The following is a 17480-nucleotide window of genomic DNA, read 5'->3' on the forward strand; positions in this document are numbered from 1 at the left end:
TTTATAAATGAAATATCATCATTGTTGAATCCTTTTCTAATCCGGTCGGCTCATCGACTGCTGAGCAACAGAAACAAGACAATAAATATTTTACATGTGTTTGTCTGTTTTACATGTATTGAAAGGTTTGAAAGGTTTCTGATTATAAAATACAGCATCAGCTTTAAAACGTGAAACTCAGTCTAACATTTTCCATTTAATCTGCATGTTGTTGATGTTTCTGTCATCACCCAGAGGAGGAGAAACCAATGGTGACTAACATAACTGTCAGCGATGTATCATGGGAGAGCTTCCTGCTGTCCTGGTCTGCTGAGGACGGGGCATTCGAGGCTTTTCTGGTTGAGGTTACGGACGCAGAGGTAGGCACTGGGTGGCAGAACCACACTGTGCCCGCTGATGCTCGCAGTCTCGTCATCTCTGGCCTCTCCCCCAGCACCTGGTACAGGGTGAGCCTGTACGGGGTGCACAAGGGGGTCCTGTTAGATCCCGTCTTTGCAGATACCATCACAGGTATTGACACCGTCAACTCTGGAGCCTCTCTGTCATTTCTTTTTTTCTTTTTCTGCTACACTCAGACGCTCAATTTTGTCCCTCTCTGCTGACCTTCTTAATACCGCTTTGTTACAGTATTCACATAAGTATTGGCCTGTGAAAAGAATATTGATTCATTGGAATTCACTGTACAGGAAATGCAACCTGATTGTCACCTAAGTCCAAATGACAGACAAACAAAATGTCATTAAGTCAGTGACACAGAGACAATTGTAATGTTGTTTTTTTATTTATCACACGTATCCATTATGCTGGAGGAAATTAAGTTAACCCCTGGAGTCCTGCACAGCTTTATGCAGCCTTGGGCCCTATGCAGATCAATTACTCTTGATCCTTCAGAGACTTCCTTTAGTGAGGAAGAGTTAATATCAGATACTTTTTTGTGAACAAAAACAAGATGTTTAGAGTTGTCATTAATCAAGGCCACTCAGAAAAAATGTCCAAACTCATTTCGTTAATTGGACTGCAGGTGTGCAGACAAAGACTACAATTACTTTTCGTTGACATAATTAGTCTGCAGGTTAAATTAAATATTTCACAGTTGTGTTTATTTAAGACAAAATATATAACTGTTTCTGTGTTTTCAGATTCAGCACATACTATCCTAATGAAATAATTGTGATTCAGAATATCAGATCACACTTTATCAAATTTATGCAGAGAACCAGTTAATTCCCAGGAATTCACTTATTAGGGCCCGAGCACTTACAGGGCGAAGGCCCTATTGTATTGTATTGTATTGTATTGTTGCCCCCCTGAACGTGCCCCAAAAGTCACCAAATTTTTCACGCAAGCCAGGCCTGGCGAAAAATTTGATATTTAATGGTTTGCATTAATGGCCGTGGCAAAATGGCTCAACAGCGCCCCCTAGAAAACTTTGTGCCTCAAGCCTCACAATACGCAACTTAAAGAAAAGTCTCTTGGCGCCATGGCCGAAACCGAACAAGAAGTCGGCCATTTTGAATTAATTATGTCATTTTGGCGAAATTTATGCCATTTCTTCAGCCGCTTCAGAGCCCGAACTGTAACGTGCACCCACTTGTGTTATACATCAAAATGTGCGTCACCATCCTGTGACAACGCGCATTACTTTTCTCTTTCAAAAGTGTTACCGTGGCGACGCTAGACGCCAAAAAGCGCGCCCCCCCCCCCCTTCATCTGATTGGTCCATATTTAATAGTTCCCCAAAAGTCACCAAATTTTGCACACAAGCCAGGCCTGGTGATAAATTTGATATTTCATAGTTTGCATTAATGGGCGTGGCCTAATGGCTCAACAGCGCCCCCTAGAATACTTTTCTCTGCCATAACTTTTGAATGGTTTGACATAAAGACTTGTGGGTGGTGTCATCGGACCCGGTATTGAGTCCTTGACCATAATTGGTGAAAATTAGCCCCGCCCCTTCTTCTTATTGGTCAATATTTGATAGTCCCTTTTTTCTGGCATAACTTTTGAATGGTTTGACATAGAGAGTCGTGGGTGGTGTCATCTCACTCGGTTTTGAGTACTTGACCATAATTGGTGAAAATTAGCCCCGCCCCTTCTTCTGATTGGTTGTCCCTATTTTCTGCTATAACTTTTGAATGGTTTGACATAGAGAGTCGTGGGTGGTGTCATCGGACTCGGTATTGAGTCCTTGGCCTTCATTGGCCTTCATTGGCCCCGCCCCTTCTTCTGATTGGTTGTCCCTATTTTCTGTTATAACTTTTTAATGGTTAGACATAGAGTCGTGGGTGGTGTCATTTAACTCGGTTTTGAGTACTTGACCTTCATTGCAGAAATTATGTTCAAGGACTCAAAACTGAGTCCGATGACGGACGCTTTCCAGAGACCCAGAACATAAACCTCCGAGCAATTATTACATAAACAATGGCAGGTAAAAACTCCCATAGTTGGAGAAAAACCTTAAGCCAAACAGTGGCAAGAAAAACTCCCCTTTAGGAGGAAAGAAACCTTCAGCAGGACCAGGCTCATAAGGGGGGGCCCTCCTGCCGAAGGCCAGACTGGGGGGGTCGGGGACGTCAGCAGCACACAGCAGGCAGGTGGAAGCAGAAACGGGATGACCTGGGGTGGGGACCGTTGGCCAGCTCCAGAAGCTCCGGCCCAATCAGCAAGCCCCAGCTTAGGTGCAGGGTTGGGGAAAGGTTGAGAAGGGGCAGGGCCAGGGCATTTTGATGTAAAGCACATGGGTGCACGTTACGGTTCAGGCCTTATTAACTGCCAAAGGAATGGCATAAATTGCGCCAAAATTACACGATTAATTCAAAATGGCCGACTTCCTGTTCGGTTTCGGCCATGGCGCCAAGAGACTTTTCTTTAAGGTGCGACATGATAAAGGTGTGTAGCGTGTTTCGTGCATGTACGTCAAACCGTATTGTGGGACTTGAGGCACAAAGTTTTCTAGGGGGCGCTGTTGATCCATTAGGCCACGCCCATTAATGCAAACCATTAAATATCAAATTTTTTCGCCAGGCCTGGCTTGCGTGCAAAATTTGGTGACTTTTGGGGCACGTTTAGGGGGGCAAAAAGGCCCTTATTTCGTCAGAAGAAGGAAAATAATAAAAACATTTCCTACTGATACAATAGGGCCTTCGCACTGTCAGTGCTTGGGCCCTAATTATTTGCTAAGAGAAAATGATCTAGTGAATAATAAATCAATGTAAATGAGCCTGACATTTTTATATGAAGTTTAAAATATCCTTGTGTAAAAAATAAATAAATAAAAACCTTCAAGAGAGACACATTTTGAGACAACTCTTTTATGATAAATCAGTCTACGTGTCTACTCTGATAGAGATTCTCCACATTTTTCAGACAGTAGCATAATCCAAATCCCAAACATCTTCTCATCAGCCATCAATTATGTTACAATTCTTTCTCTAATGCAGTGGTTTGTGAAATAGGCTAACACTACACACAAGCACCACACAAACACATGTGGATCTGTGTTTGAGCTGCCTTCAAGCTGACAGCTTGACCGGTTGGTACTAGTCCAGTCTGAGAAAACACCTTATATGATATGCACAAACACATTAAATGAATGGTGTTTGCTGTTAAAATGGCACAACAGGTGCACTGGTTTCCCCCTTCCGCAAAAATAACTGCAATCATTTTCAGTAATCAACATGGTAAAAATAGCAATGTGTGCCCGATTAAAGGGTTGTAAAGACTGACACCAAAATCAGCAAATAATGTCATGTAACACACTAATCCAATAAAACCACAACATACGACCTTACATTTACCAACACCTTTTGAAACCTTTTTGCTCAGGCGAGGAGGTCAAAAACAAACTTTTGCAAGCTTGTTGACGTTTTTCTGTGTCAGTATTTATTCCAACATTATCTCAGAGTGTTTCACTGATGAGGATCAGTCAAGTGGAAGAAAGATGGAGGGATATGGGGAGTGCGAGAAGAAAAAAGCCCTGAGGCACTTTTGTCACTTTGTGTGAGGCCTCTCTTCTGTATTCATCCCCAGTTCCCCCAAGCTTGGACCGCTCTTCATTCTCATGCTGCCATTGCCCCTGGGCTCTTGTGCTGTGGTGCCAGGGGCTTCTGAGGCCGTCCAGAATATGGCATGTGCTCAACACAGTCCATTGTCTGCATGCTAATGGTTTAGTGAGACCATCTTAGCATTTTTCATTAGCATCGCTTAATCCATAAAACATTCCAACTTGTGAATACAACTGCTGACTAACTTGATCACATTATGCATGGTGGTCAGCGACAGCACACTGGAGGATGGGGTCAAAGTAAAAATAATGTTTTCTCGAGAAGAATTTAGGCAACTTTAACTAATGGAGAAGGAGCTGATTGATGGGACCAAAAACAGACGTGTAGAATATCCAGAAAAATCTCTATTAATATCATCAAACGCTGATCTTGTTATCTTAGCAGGCGAGTCTGCAGGTCCCCCTTTCAGGGACAAGGTTCTGGCACATACCTCTTCCAATAAACGGCTCCTTTATGAAAGCAGGGATTGTGTTCCCTCAGGCCATGAGACGGGGGTGGAAGTATTGAGGTGGTGACGGGAGGGTGAAATCAGTAGTAAGCTAGCACATGTTAACTGATGGATGTGGCCCTCCTTCTCTTCCTGAGCCCACTGACCAGTTAAAGCAGTTTGGGCTAATGAAGAGTGACAGCTCCCTGGGATTTGTCTGCTATGCTTCTCATTTCTACAGCTTCTTCTCACAAGCAATGCCTCACGCTTTTTCCTTCACAATAAAAAAGGGGGTTTCAGGCTAGTTCAAGGACCCCTGAGACCCTCACATTTGGTGTAGTTTTTTAATGAGCAGTGGCGCTGGGCTCTATTGAGCCTTTCCTTGAGCCCACTTATATCTGCTTCTATCCAGACTACTTTAAAAGTTCTGTCTGGCCTGTGTATCCATCTGTCTACTACCGGAACATTCCCTGGCTAATTAGCTGCAGTGGGCTCATCTTCTCTAAAACATAGCTTTTTCATTCCTACTGTCTGTAAATCTCTATTCCTATCACTGCTATGATGAGATACTGCTAATTATTGCTTAACTACCAGTTTTAACAGCACCAGATCCACACAATCCCATCTGGAGGCATATGGTAAGATGTCATTAATGATGTAATTAGGTGAGAGGCAAACCTCCAAGAAATGACTTACATTTCACAAAGTAAACTTCAATCAAAGTGATTGAATATTATTTCAAGATGAAAGATTCCAATTAAATTTACATCTTGGTATTATTGTGCACGGACAAAGTAAATCAAAACCTTTTTTAGAATCATATTAATCATATAAAACTAAAAGTATAACACAAGTGTAACTGATCTTCAGCCAGTTTAGAGAATGCTAAGCTATGGAGAGCTCATCACACAGTTAAACGGGAAACAAAGCGTTCTGCTTTCTGCCTTCGGCTTTCGATGCTTTCTGCTATCAGGCACGGTTACTATGGAACCAACTTCCAATCTGGGTTAAAGAGGCTGACACCACCTCCATCTTTAAAACCAAACTTAAAACGTTTCTGTTAAAGGTATAGTCTGTAATCGTATTCAAAAACATTTATTGTTATACTGGGTGAAATGGTCCTTCCATCCTGAGAGTAACCAGTGAATAATGTGTTCAGAAAAAGGAAAGAAAAAAATCTGACCTCTCTGACAGCTTTAATCCTGTAAAAACTCTGACCAATCTGTTTTTTGCGCACCGAATGGCACGGATTGGTCAGAGGACCAGAGGATTGGCAGGGGGGAAAGAACCAATCAGATGCCTTCATTTTAAGTCCCGCCCACGCCCCCCTCTGTCCCATGCGCGCACTCTGCCTCCAGCCCCCGTGTCCACTTCCCACGGGTCCTCCTCGGCTCAGAGTGTCCCAGTGTAACCCCCCCCCCCCGCTCCTCCAGACCGACTGGCAACGGCGGCCTGACATCGGAGGGCCCCCGCCGCTCCCGGCTTCACCGCCGGCTCGCAGTCGGGCGGTCACGTTGAATGTAACGGCTGGCCCTGCTAAAAAGGCTAAAAAAAGAAAGCCAAAGTGCGATTCTGCGCCGCAGGTTGTCCGTTACTGGGGGTCTGCCACGGTATGGGGGCCCGTGGGGATGGAAGCGTCTCCATCCCGGCGAGGGCAGAGAGCACCAGTGCGGGTGGCGGTGCGGGTGGTGGTGCGCTGTGGTGCCGTGCAGGCTCTGTTGCCACGGCTACGCCGTAGGGTACGCAGTAGCCTACGGCGTAGGGTACGCGGCGACGCGCACCATTCTGCGTTGGTGTAACGCGGGACCATAAATCAGCCTTACGGCGTACCCTATGCCGTAGGCTCTGCGTTGGTGTAACGCGGAACCATAAATCAGCCTTCAGTGTGTGCTCTGTCTGCTGTTCTGAACTCTTCTTTGTTGTGCTCATTTTGCTGGTATGCCGGGTCCCTCCGCCGAGACACAACTTTTGCGGTATGCGTTCATTGTTGTGTCTAAAAATAAAATTAGAAAAAACAAAGGATCCCCATAACTTTGATTGGGCGGGCAGGACACACGTTTGGGTGGGCACAGCCCCCCCCCCCCCCCCCCCCCCTGCCCCCCCCTAATACCGGCCTCGCTTACCCCAGTAAGCGAGTAGTTTTGTTGAAAATATGCTGTCCAAAATGTCCTGGAAAACTCGACTCCTGCGAATGCCCGTTCCCCAAAGTTTGTGGGGGCGTGGCTTTGGACGGAGCGCTGACGGGAGGGGGAAGAGGGGGCGGGGCTTAGAGGAGGGGGCGGGGCTTAGAGGAGGTGCCACTTTTAAATCTTGCTAGCTCTCCAACATCACAGACTATACCTTTTTAAGTAAAGCCTCTAGTTAGTGTAAACTCTAGTGTGTTATGGCCAGTAGTCATAGCTGCAGCTGCAGGGCAAGACTAAAGCATGCTCGTCTTAAGCTGGGCATACACTGTGCGATATTTTAAATCGTTTGAGACTGCCCCATCTCACACTGTACGAGCCGATGCTCTGATGTCTCCTCACACTATACAATCATAATCCTCACGTCGGACTGTGTACTGGAACTCGAGGCCGGTTTTGGGGCAGGGGTGGGCTGTGCCCACCCAGACGTGCGTCCTGCCCACCCGATCAAAGGTTATGGGGACCCTTTATTTTTTTATAATTACATTTTTTTTATATATATATATAAAAAAAATCACAAAATATCTGTACCATTTCTGATTGGGTGGGCACTGCGCATCATTTTTAGACAACAATGAATGCATACCCGGCATCCCAGCAAAATGAGCACAACAAAGAAGAGTTCAGAACAGCACACAGAGCACACACTGAAGGCTGATTTATGGTTCCGCGTTACACCAACGCAGAGCCTACGGCATAGGGTACGCGGCGACGCGCACCGTACGCTGCGTTGGTGTAACACGGAACCATAAATCAGCCTTTAGCAATTTGTGCCATTCTGTGTGGCGATAAATGAAAAAAGATTAGACAACGCCGTGATTGGACAAGGAATTGGCTGGGCAGACGTGGGAAATGCGATCTTTTTATTTACTATTAATACATAATTTGTAATGTGAATTTGCAACACTTTAAACTACAAATAATAGTTTTTGATGTGACATCAGAGATTGCGCATGCTCTCTGCGAAAGGATGAGGCATATCGGGTCGTAGCTGCTTCAACTGTGTGATTCCTTCACGAGGAGCGACCAGGATTTCAAACACGTTTGATTGTCTTGCGAGCACACGATTTGTGATCAGGAGCTCGCCGTGAGGTGTTAATCTCTCGTCGTTATACTTGCACAAGGCACGATCAACGATTGGGTCGAAATCCGGCCCGATCCAAAAAATAGTCGCACGACTGGAAAATCGTCTCAAAACGAGCCGATAATCGCACAGTGTATGCCCGGCTTAAAACATACCTTCATCGTAGATATGCTGCTATAGACCTATGCAGCACCTGTGACACCAACATTATGAGCTGAGCATTGACCCTGACCCTTTTTCTCTTTTTTCTTTTTTTACCTCTCTCCACATGTATTAATTACAAGTATATCATAAGCATAATTGTGCGTCATTGTTTTTGTCGTTTGTACTGGTCTTCCCCCTCTTTTTCTCCTCTGTACATTTGCTGCCAGAGCTCCAGAGCTGCATGCTGACCTGTAAGTCCCACCCTCTGACCACCTTCATTTTAACCTCCATCTTTCCATATATATCTCTCTGTTGGATATCTACTGACATCCTGACCTGCAGTTCTACCCTCTGACCACCTCAGTGTCTGCTGTCAACACCTGTTTATGTAGACATCCCTGTAGACTCCTTATATATCTTGTCTTTTGTACCATTGTCAATATATATGTGTCTCTCTTCTCTCTGTTCCACATTTTCTCTTTCTGATCTCCCTTTTCCTGCTTTTCCCAGCTTGCCTTAAGGGCAGGGTCAAGTACACCAGCCATAAGAAATAAGAAATGAGCAGGAGGGTCTGCCCTTATGATCCAGATCCTGCTCAAGGTTTCTTCCCTCCTAAAGGGGAGTTTTTCCACTATTCGGCTTAAGGTTTTTTGCCACTAGGGGAGTTTTAACCTGCCATTGTTTATAATGCTTGGGGGTCATGTTCTGGGTCTCTGGAAACCACCTTGAGACAACTTTTATTGGAATAGAATAGTAATAGAGTAATAACATTTTATTGTAAAAAAAAAAGAATGATTTAATGAATGAAGACGCAAGGATCTCCCATAAGTTACTAACAACAGATATTGATGAGTAGAAAGGAAAGTTTGTGGCGTTGTCCAGTTTTGAGCTCAACTCAGTAGATAGATTTATTTCCTCTTTAGCATTCATTTTGTGCTTTTTTTCCCCTACTTCAATGTCTTGTAGCACCACTATTAGCAATAGCTTGTATCATGAAGTAGTGGTGTAATGACTTTTGGCTATAACTACAAAGCAGAAGACTTAAGTTTTATTGTATTTTTTTTTTTTAAACAAACCCTCTAACGCTCCATTGAATCATTGTCACAAGCATGATCTTAAATTACAGGTTTTGGTAGTTTACAAGATACACCATTATCCTTAATAACAGCAGGTAAGCTAACAGGGTGCTGCTGCTTACTTCCGTGGACCTCAACAAACACCATGTTTCCTGTACTTAATTTTTTCTTTCTGCATTTGTGCTCAAAAGCTGTCTTTCAACTTTGAGGACCCAGGCTGTCACATTCTTTTTGAATCTATATTCTTTAAATATGAAAGTCTTCTTAAGTTGCATGGAGGAAGAAAACTGATTCTCCCTCACTGTCACTCAGAGACGGAACCAGAGGTGGAGGCTCTCCTAGTCTCTGATGTCACTCTCAACAGCTTTATTCTGGCCTGGATGTCTGAAGAGGATGCCTTTGACACCTTTGTCATAATGGTCAACCAGGCTGACGGCAAAGTGCTACCCAGAGAGGTAGTGCTTGGTGGTGAGGAAAGGAACACAACAATAGAAGGTCTCAACGAGGACACAGAGTACAAAATTGAGATCTTTGGGCTCATTTGGGGAAGACGCTCCAAGTCTCTAGTGGAGAGGGTGAGAACAGGTAATTCCAGCTGCTGGAAACATGCAGCTTTGATGGAACTCTGGACCTCTGGATGTGTCTTGTCAGCAAACTCCATGTGGGACGGTGCCCTATCCTTTCAGTTTTGTCTATGATGATAACAGCATGAAAACATGTTATCAGTAGCTATGTGCTAACACTTGACATTAGTATTCCAGATCTTTTTGTCTACTAACCTGGAAAAGCAACGTCACACCACCCATCTGACATTCCATGTTCACACAAACCAGAGCTCATTCACTGCAGGAGAATCAGAATCTGACTGAGATACGTGTTAAATACGGCCAGCAACTTTTAGATCAGTCAGTTTTATACGATGACTGTGAGGGTGCTGTACTTAAGTTACCCTGTGATTGCATTATTCTACTCTGAGATGAGGATGTTGCATGCAGTAGTGACCTACCACTTATCATAAAAAATTGGAATCATTGGGAAAATGTAAATACAATTTATTTTGCAAACAATATGAACCCAAAATATTTGGTACAAAAGCAATATCACAAAAGGTTAAGAACCCTACTATTTAAAACAATGTTCCTCAAAAGATTCTTAATATCATTTGTCGTGGGTTGTATTATTGTCCTTGACAAAGGTTATTTCAAGTGATATGAAGGCAGCATTAACACAGTAAAGTCCACTGAGATTTTAGAGCAGGATATGTTTCCTTGAATAAAGCATCTTTTGCATCGTCATCCAAAACCAAAAAAATGTTTCTCCTTTTGTCATTGTCTCTTCTTTTTACTTTACCTTATGCAGAAATGGTAAAGGTAAAGTAAAAAAAAAAGACAAGGAAATGTAAAAACAAGAAATGCATATACAACAAAAACATGTGTTTCTGCTTTTGTTTTCAATTATGTCGGTTTTGGTCCTTCATACTGGCTTGTCCCCAGTTATCAATGTGTCGAGAATTTTGGGGGAAAAAAACTAATTAGGACTGCTAACCCCATGCTGTTGCACATATTAAAATGTGATTGCAGGAAGAATGGCACAAAACAGCATTCCAAATTGTTACAACTTTTTCATGATTTTGGACTTTAAAGTTTTTTGTTTTTTTTTAAAAGCTAAATATCTGGACCAAGAAGTCACAACGGTATACACGTTTTAACTCATAACTCACCACTGGTGAGAATGTGTATGGATGAATAATGATTTCTGTAAAGCGCTCTGGGTGCCTTGAAGGGCGCTATATAAATCCAAGTCATTATTATGGGCATGCCAAGTAGTGGCATGACCATATTGCAATCGTCCAGAATGGCCCAAAAGGCAATGTTGCTAGCATTTTGCTAACAAGCTAAAGTCGCAAAAGTCCCACTGCGCACCAGCGGGTGTAGAGCATGACCCCGCTCTGATGTGGAAAAAAAAATCCCCGAAAAATACAACACGGCCCGAAAAACCTGAAAAATGAAGGCGATATATTAGTATACAGAAAGGTTTCCCTTTTTTTTATTATTATTATTCCGCACTCTTTTTTCGTCCATTAATACGGCCCGAACCGCAATGTGCACCCATGCATGGCATACATCGTTGGATGCGTCTCCATCGTGCCTCGATGGGCATTACTTTTCTCAGTAATAGGGGTTACCGTGGCAACGCTAGTTGCCAAAAAGCAAAAAAAAAGGCGAAAATTCGGACGCTTATTGCTCGGCCGAACTTTATCGTAGAGACATTGTTCAAACTTTCAAACACTCGGCCCGATTGTCCCTAAAGGCCCGTACAACTTCATCATGCCAGTTATTACGGTTTTTGCGATATTTAACTTTCAATTTAAAAAAAAAATCTATTTTATTTTGGACGCTTGTTGCTATGCAACGGCTTATCGTACAGACATCATTACAACATTGACAACCCGGGATGCTTTGTACTGCAACATATTTTAGTCTCGTCATGCTTGCTGTTACGGTTTTTGAGATATTCCACTTTGCTCATTTTGACGCTAACGGAATTTTGGACGCTTGTTGCGCGGCAACGCGATGTCGTAGAGACTTTAATTCAACGTTAAAAGACTCGGGTTGCTGTGGACTACAACATACTGAGGTCTCATTACGCTGTCGTTTACAGCTTTTGAGATATTGAAGCCAAATTGTCCCATTCTATCCTATGGAGCTTGTTACCATGGCAACAAAAACCTATGCATTTGTATGGGGGAGCATGTGAATAAACCATCTGTTAATGCTGCCCGGACCGGAACGTGCACCCATGCATGGCATACATCGTTGGATGCGTCTCGATCGTGCCTCGATGGGCATTACTTTTCTCAGTCAAAAGTGTTACTGTGGCAACGCTAGATGCCAAAAAGCAAAAAAAAAGGCGAAAATTCGGACGCTTATTGCTCGGCCGAACTTTATCGTAGAGACATTGTTCAAACTTTCAAACACTCGGCCCGATTGGCACTAACGGACCGTACAAACTCATTATGCCATTTATTAAAGTTTTCGCGATACTGACCTTTTATTTTTTATTTTTATTTTCATTTGACCTTGGACGCTTGTTGCTAGGCAACAGATTATCGTAGAGACATCCTACAAATGTTCCCCGACTCGGCACGCTGTGGACTTCAACATATTCAAATTTCATGAAGCTGTGATTTAAGGAAATTTTATGTCAAAATCCATGCCAAATGGCTCCATTCATTCGGATGGGTTTTTTTTACCACAGCGAAAAAAAAGACTATCCGTTAACGTAGCCTGAACCGCAACCTGCACCCATGCATGGCATACATCGTTAGATGCGTCTCCATGTTGCCTCGATGGGCATTTTTTCAGTCAAAAGTGTCACCGTGGGGGGCGCTAGACGGCAAAAAGCACACCCCATTATTAACTATTGGGAGCACAGGAATGAATGCAATACAACCGTAAACACCTCAAACTGACATAGAACCACCCCGAACACAACCACTACAGCCCCAAACCAAAGCAGCGAGAGGGGTCGAATGGGCGGTAGGGCATGCCCATATCAAAATTTCATGAAATTTTCTAGTTATTATTATTATTATAACTGAATTCCTGTTATGAGTCAGCTTCCTCCTCAGGACATTTATTTAACGCTGTACTCTTTCCTTTGGGTGCTCTTTATCAAATCGTCGGTCCAAATGTTGCGTACCTGTTCCTTTTGTCACTTTTTTCCTTATGGGAAGGTGGGTGGTTGGAGGATTGCCGGTTGGTTGTCGATGTCACAAAAGCGCTTGTCTGTGCCCGTGTCCCCTGTTCTCCCTGAGGGCTAGGCTTTACTCTTGGGTTGTGTGGCGCATGTCTCACTTTTGTGTGTTCCATGAAATGAGGTCAAGTTAATCTCCTCAGGTCTGTCACCCGAGATACTGTGGCTCGCTTCTAACTGGGAAGGGTGTCTCAGTTAGCAGGGATCTCTCCAGACTTCCTTTGTTCGTCTCTCTTTCAAACTCTCTGTAGTCTCTCTCCAGTCAGAAATGAAAATTTCAGTGGAACTTCATTCCTCTCTAAAATTGTGTGTGTGCCTTCTTTTGTCAGCTGCGTTTTTCTGTTGCAGGAAATACTTACCAGAACATGATGTTTTCCATTTACTGACATTCAGCTTTTACCATCCCCTCTTCTCAGAGGGAGAGATTTTTTTGTCTGTTTCTCATTACGACTACTGTTTCTGTTTTTTTTCTGCATCAGACCTGGGCTCACCTAAGGGCATCCGTTTCTCTGAAGTGACAGATACATCTGCCACTGTTCACTGGACGACTCCAAGAGCTCGGGTGGACAGCTACCGGGTGACCTATATGCCTGCTCATGGAGGTCAGTATCTCTGTCAGTGGAACAGAAAAGATCTGGAAACCCACAATCGCAGTTGATTTGATACAATTAAACTGAACTGCAGAGAAAGGGGAAAATGCGATGCACAAAAAAAGAGTGCTACTATTTTTACCCTCAACATGTTATCAAAACAGATTTAACAAGAGATGTGACATGCTTGAAATGTTCCTAATAACCTTATGACATATGGCCTTATCTATTACTTGAAACCTACATACACTAGCTCTGCAATTTGACTTCCACCAGGTCCATCAGTACTCCAGTGATGGACTGATGCTGCCCCCTACTGACGGTTTGACTCCCAATAACAACAAATACAACAGTATTTCCCAATTTTATGTATTATATTTTACCTTTTCACCTTAAAAATTCCTAATAATGCATTATCAAGCAATCATTATCTTATTTTTTGTGGCACGAAGTAGACAGGAAACAGGTCGAGGCAGGGGCAAGACACGCAGCAAAGAGTGACAGGCCGGGACTTGAACCTGCACTTCTTGCACGAGACATGCATATCTATATATATACTGTACATGTTAGTTTTTTTTTTTTTTTTTTTTTACCTTGCCTGCACACATATTAGTGGTTAATACCATGCTGGTAAGAACCTAAAGCATATATATGTGCAATTTTGATATAAAATACATATACACACACACACACACACACACACACACACACACACACACACACACACACACACACACACACACACACACACATATATATATATATATATATATATATATATATATATATATATACATATATGTGTGTGTGTGGGGGGGGGGGGGGGGGGGAGTGGTGAGGGGTGACATCTGCTACTAATCCAGGACATGAGAACACACATGGAGGCGCACATCGAGCACTGGAAATCTGCAAGAAAGAAAAAAGCAGAAGAAAAAAAAAACAGACACGCAACAGACACGAAACAGACGCGGATTAGGCAGAAACACGAGCAGCAACTGTCCCAGGTCCTGAGACACAATCACAGCTAGGATAAGCTACCGCGACTAACTAACCCCCAAAACTACAGAGCGAGCATGCAGGTGAACGGTGAAAGGTGTCAGTATGTATGTGTGTGTGTGTGTGTGTGTGTGTGTGTGTGTGTGTGTGTGTGTGTGTGTGTGTGTGTAATAGTCCTATCAATGCTCCACCTGAAGTGTATCTATAGTGGGGGAGGGGGGGAGCAACCAGGCCACCCGAGAGACCAGGGGCCGACAAGGAAGAACCCGGAACCCAGGCCACCAGCAACCCCACAGAGGGGAGAAGAGGCCGGGAGGCAACCCACCGCCAGCGGCAGCAGAGGGGGCCCGCGGGCGGGGCCCGCACGGCCATGGGAAGAAGCAGCCAGGGAACCAACGGCGGCAGACCGCTACCCAGGCGATCCCCGGCCACCCCGTCCGGGCCAGACATGTGGCCAGGAGGCCCTCACCCCCCAGGGCAACGACCCCCACCCAGCGAGGAGCCAGCCTGCCCGGAGAGACAGCGCCGCCCCAGCCGCCGACGCGGACAGGAGCACCCGCCCCCACGAAAGCGGCCCTCCAGGACCAGAGGGGCGCCCTGCCGCGGAGGCAGCAGGGGGGACCGGAGAGAGTGAACCCCCCAACAGGGCGACACCTGCGTGGGCCCGAGGACGGAGGGCCCCAGACCCAGGCATCCCATTCATCCATCCATTCATCCCTCCAATTTCTATAATAATTAAAGCTGCAAGCAGCGATGAACGGGCCCTCGCACTCATGGCCACCGTCCCCCATAAGCATATCAGAAATGACACCACCCACAACTCTCTATGTCAAACCATTCAAAAGTTATGGCAGAAAATAGGGACAACCAATCAGAAGAAGGGGCGGGGCTAATTCAGGTCATGAAGGTCAAGGACTCAATACAGAGTCCGATGACACCACCCACGACTCTCTATGTCAAACGATTCAAAAGTTATAGCAGAAAATAGGGACAACCAATCAGAAGAAGGCGCGGGGCTAATTCAGGCCAATGAAGGTCAAGGACTCAATACCGAGTCCGATGACACCACCCACGAGTCTTTACGTCAAACCATTCAAAAGTTATGGTAGAGAAAAGTTTTCTAGGGGGCGCTGTTGAGCCATTAGGCCACGCCCATTAATGCAAATCATGAAATATCAAATTTATCACCAGGCCTGGCTTGCATGCCAAATTTGGTGACTTTCGGGGAACTATCAAATATGGACTAATGCGTAGTCGCAGGATGGAGACGCATATTTTGATGTATAACACACCTGGGTGCGCGTTACGGTTCGGGCCGTATTAACTGCCGAAGGAAGGCATAAATTTCGTCAAAATGACACGATTAATTCAAAATGGCCGACTTCCTGTTCGGTTTCTCGACATGACGCTAAGTTTTCCGGGGGGAGCTGTTGAGCCATTTTGCCACGCCCATTAATGCAAACCATGAAATATCAAATTTTTCGCCAGGCCTGGCTTGCTTGCAAAATTTGGTGACTTTTTGGGCACGTTTAGGGGGGCAAAAAGGCCCTCCTTTCGTCAGAAAAATAATAAAAATAATACGAAGAATTCCTACAGATACAATAGGGCCTTCGCACTGTAAGTGCTCGGGCCCTAATTAAAGCTGCAAGCAGCGATGTACGGGCCCTCGCACCCTTGTGTACGTTCAGGCTGCAGTGGAAGCGCTTGTATGACTTGCATGTATATTCTTCAGGCCTAGACATTTAGCGGATGACACCACCCACGACTCTCTATGTCAAACCATTCAAAAGGCAGAAAGTAGGAACTATCACATATCGACCAATCAGAAGAAGGGGTGGGGCTAATTCATGCCAATGAAGGTCAAGTACTCAAAACCGAGTCAGATGACACCACCCACGACTCTTTATGTCTTTATGACTTACAACCACACACACACACACACACACACAAGCATACAATGTGTGGTTAAAAATAGAGCGGGAGCAAAACTTAGTTTGATTGTGCTTTATTTAAGTTATTGTGGTGCCGAAGAACGGGAGTCGGAGGCGGAGTATGAATGTTGAAAGCAGGCGCGAGCCGTTTATTAACATCAGCCATTCAAACCACAACAGCACTCCACCGGAAGCGTAACGTCCGTTCCTTTCCCTATCCGTGCGGAACAACATTAACCCGCAGAGGGTTCCTACGTGAATTATGTAACCCACTACACCAGCCCCCCCAGAATTCACCCATAGTCAAAATCCCCCCGCCGCGGGGGAACGACAGCCCGACCCCTGCGGGTGCGAAAAACCGGGGTCGAGGGGGGCGGGGTCGAAGGTGCGGCCGCACCACCCGCAGAGCCGGGGGGCAACCGCGCCAACAGTGGCACGGGCCTCTCAACCGGGGGCAGGGACGAGGGCCCAGGGGGCCGGTCCCTACGAGGGGCTTGTGCCAACTCCAACGGCCGGGAAATGTCCACGTGGGCCGGCTTAACCCTATCCACCGAGACAGTCTCAGGCCTGCCGCCCATGTCCACAACCAAGCTTTTAACCCCGTGCTGCAGGACCCTAAACGGCCTGTCGTAGGGAGGGCGCAGGGGGCCGCGGTGGGCATCATGGCGAACGAACACGAAATCCGTCGAGCGCAGACTGGGGGGCACCTTGAAGGCGGGGGAGCCGTGTTGCGATGTAGGGATGGGCGTGAACGCCCCAGCGGCCTCCAGTAGGGCGGCGCGCTGCGCTGCTGCTGACCAGGGGGCAGTGGCGCTCGGGATGAAATCCCCCGGAACCCGCAGGGTCTGCCTGTAGACCAACTCAGCAGAAGAGGACTGCAGGTCCTCCTTGGGGGCACACCTCAGGCCCAGGAGGACCCATGGGAGTTTATCCACCCAGTTGCCATCCGTTAAGCTCGCGCGGAGGGCTGCCTTCATCGAACGGTGGAACCTCTCCACCAGGCCGTTCGCCTGGGGGTGGTAGGCCGTGGTGCGGTGTAGTTTGACCCCCAAACCGTCCGCAACCGCGTTCCATAGCTCCGCAGTAAACTGCGGGCCGCGGTCCGAGGAGAGGTCGGAGGGGGTCCCGAAACACGCAACCCACGTCCCGATGAATGCCCGGGCCACGTCGGAAGAGTTTGTCGAGGCGAGAGGAATGACCTCGGGCCAACGCGTCGTTCTGTCGACCAC

General features: G+C 45.7%; 1 protein-coding gene across 4 annotated transcripts in view; it reads left to right on the forward strand.

Annotated features, from left to right (window-relative positions):
• The window catches only part of LOC133450816 (tenascin-like), a 298463-nt gene that overhangs the window by 266155 nt on the left and 14828 nt on the right, over positions 1-17480 (forward strand). For 2 of the 4 annotated variants that reach the window (XM_061729719.1, XM_061729718.1), the window contains 2 exons: positions 235-510; positions 13214-13336. In XM_061729719.1, coding sequence (XP_061585703.1) covers positions 235-510; positions 13214-13336 — 399 coding nt within the window. Of the gene's footprint in view, positions 1-234; positions 511-9290; positions 9564-13213; positions 13337-17480 lie in introns of all 4 variants that reach the window. The other 2 variants (XM_061729721.1, XM_061729720.1) reach the window with 2 other exon arrangements.

Source organism: Cololabis saira, chromosome 9, assembly GCF_033807715.1.
Source record: "Cololabis saira isolate AMF1-May2022 chromosome 9, fColSai1.1, whole genome shotgun sequence".
In the NCBI taxonomy this organism is placed as follows: domain Eukaryota; kingdom Metazoa; phylum Chordata; class Actinopteri; order Beloniformes; family Belonidae; genus Cololabis; species Cololabis saira.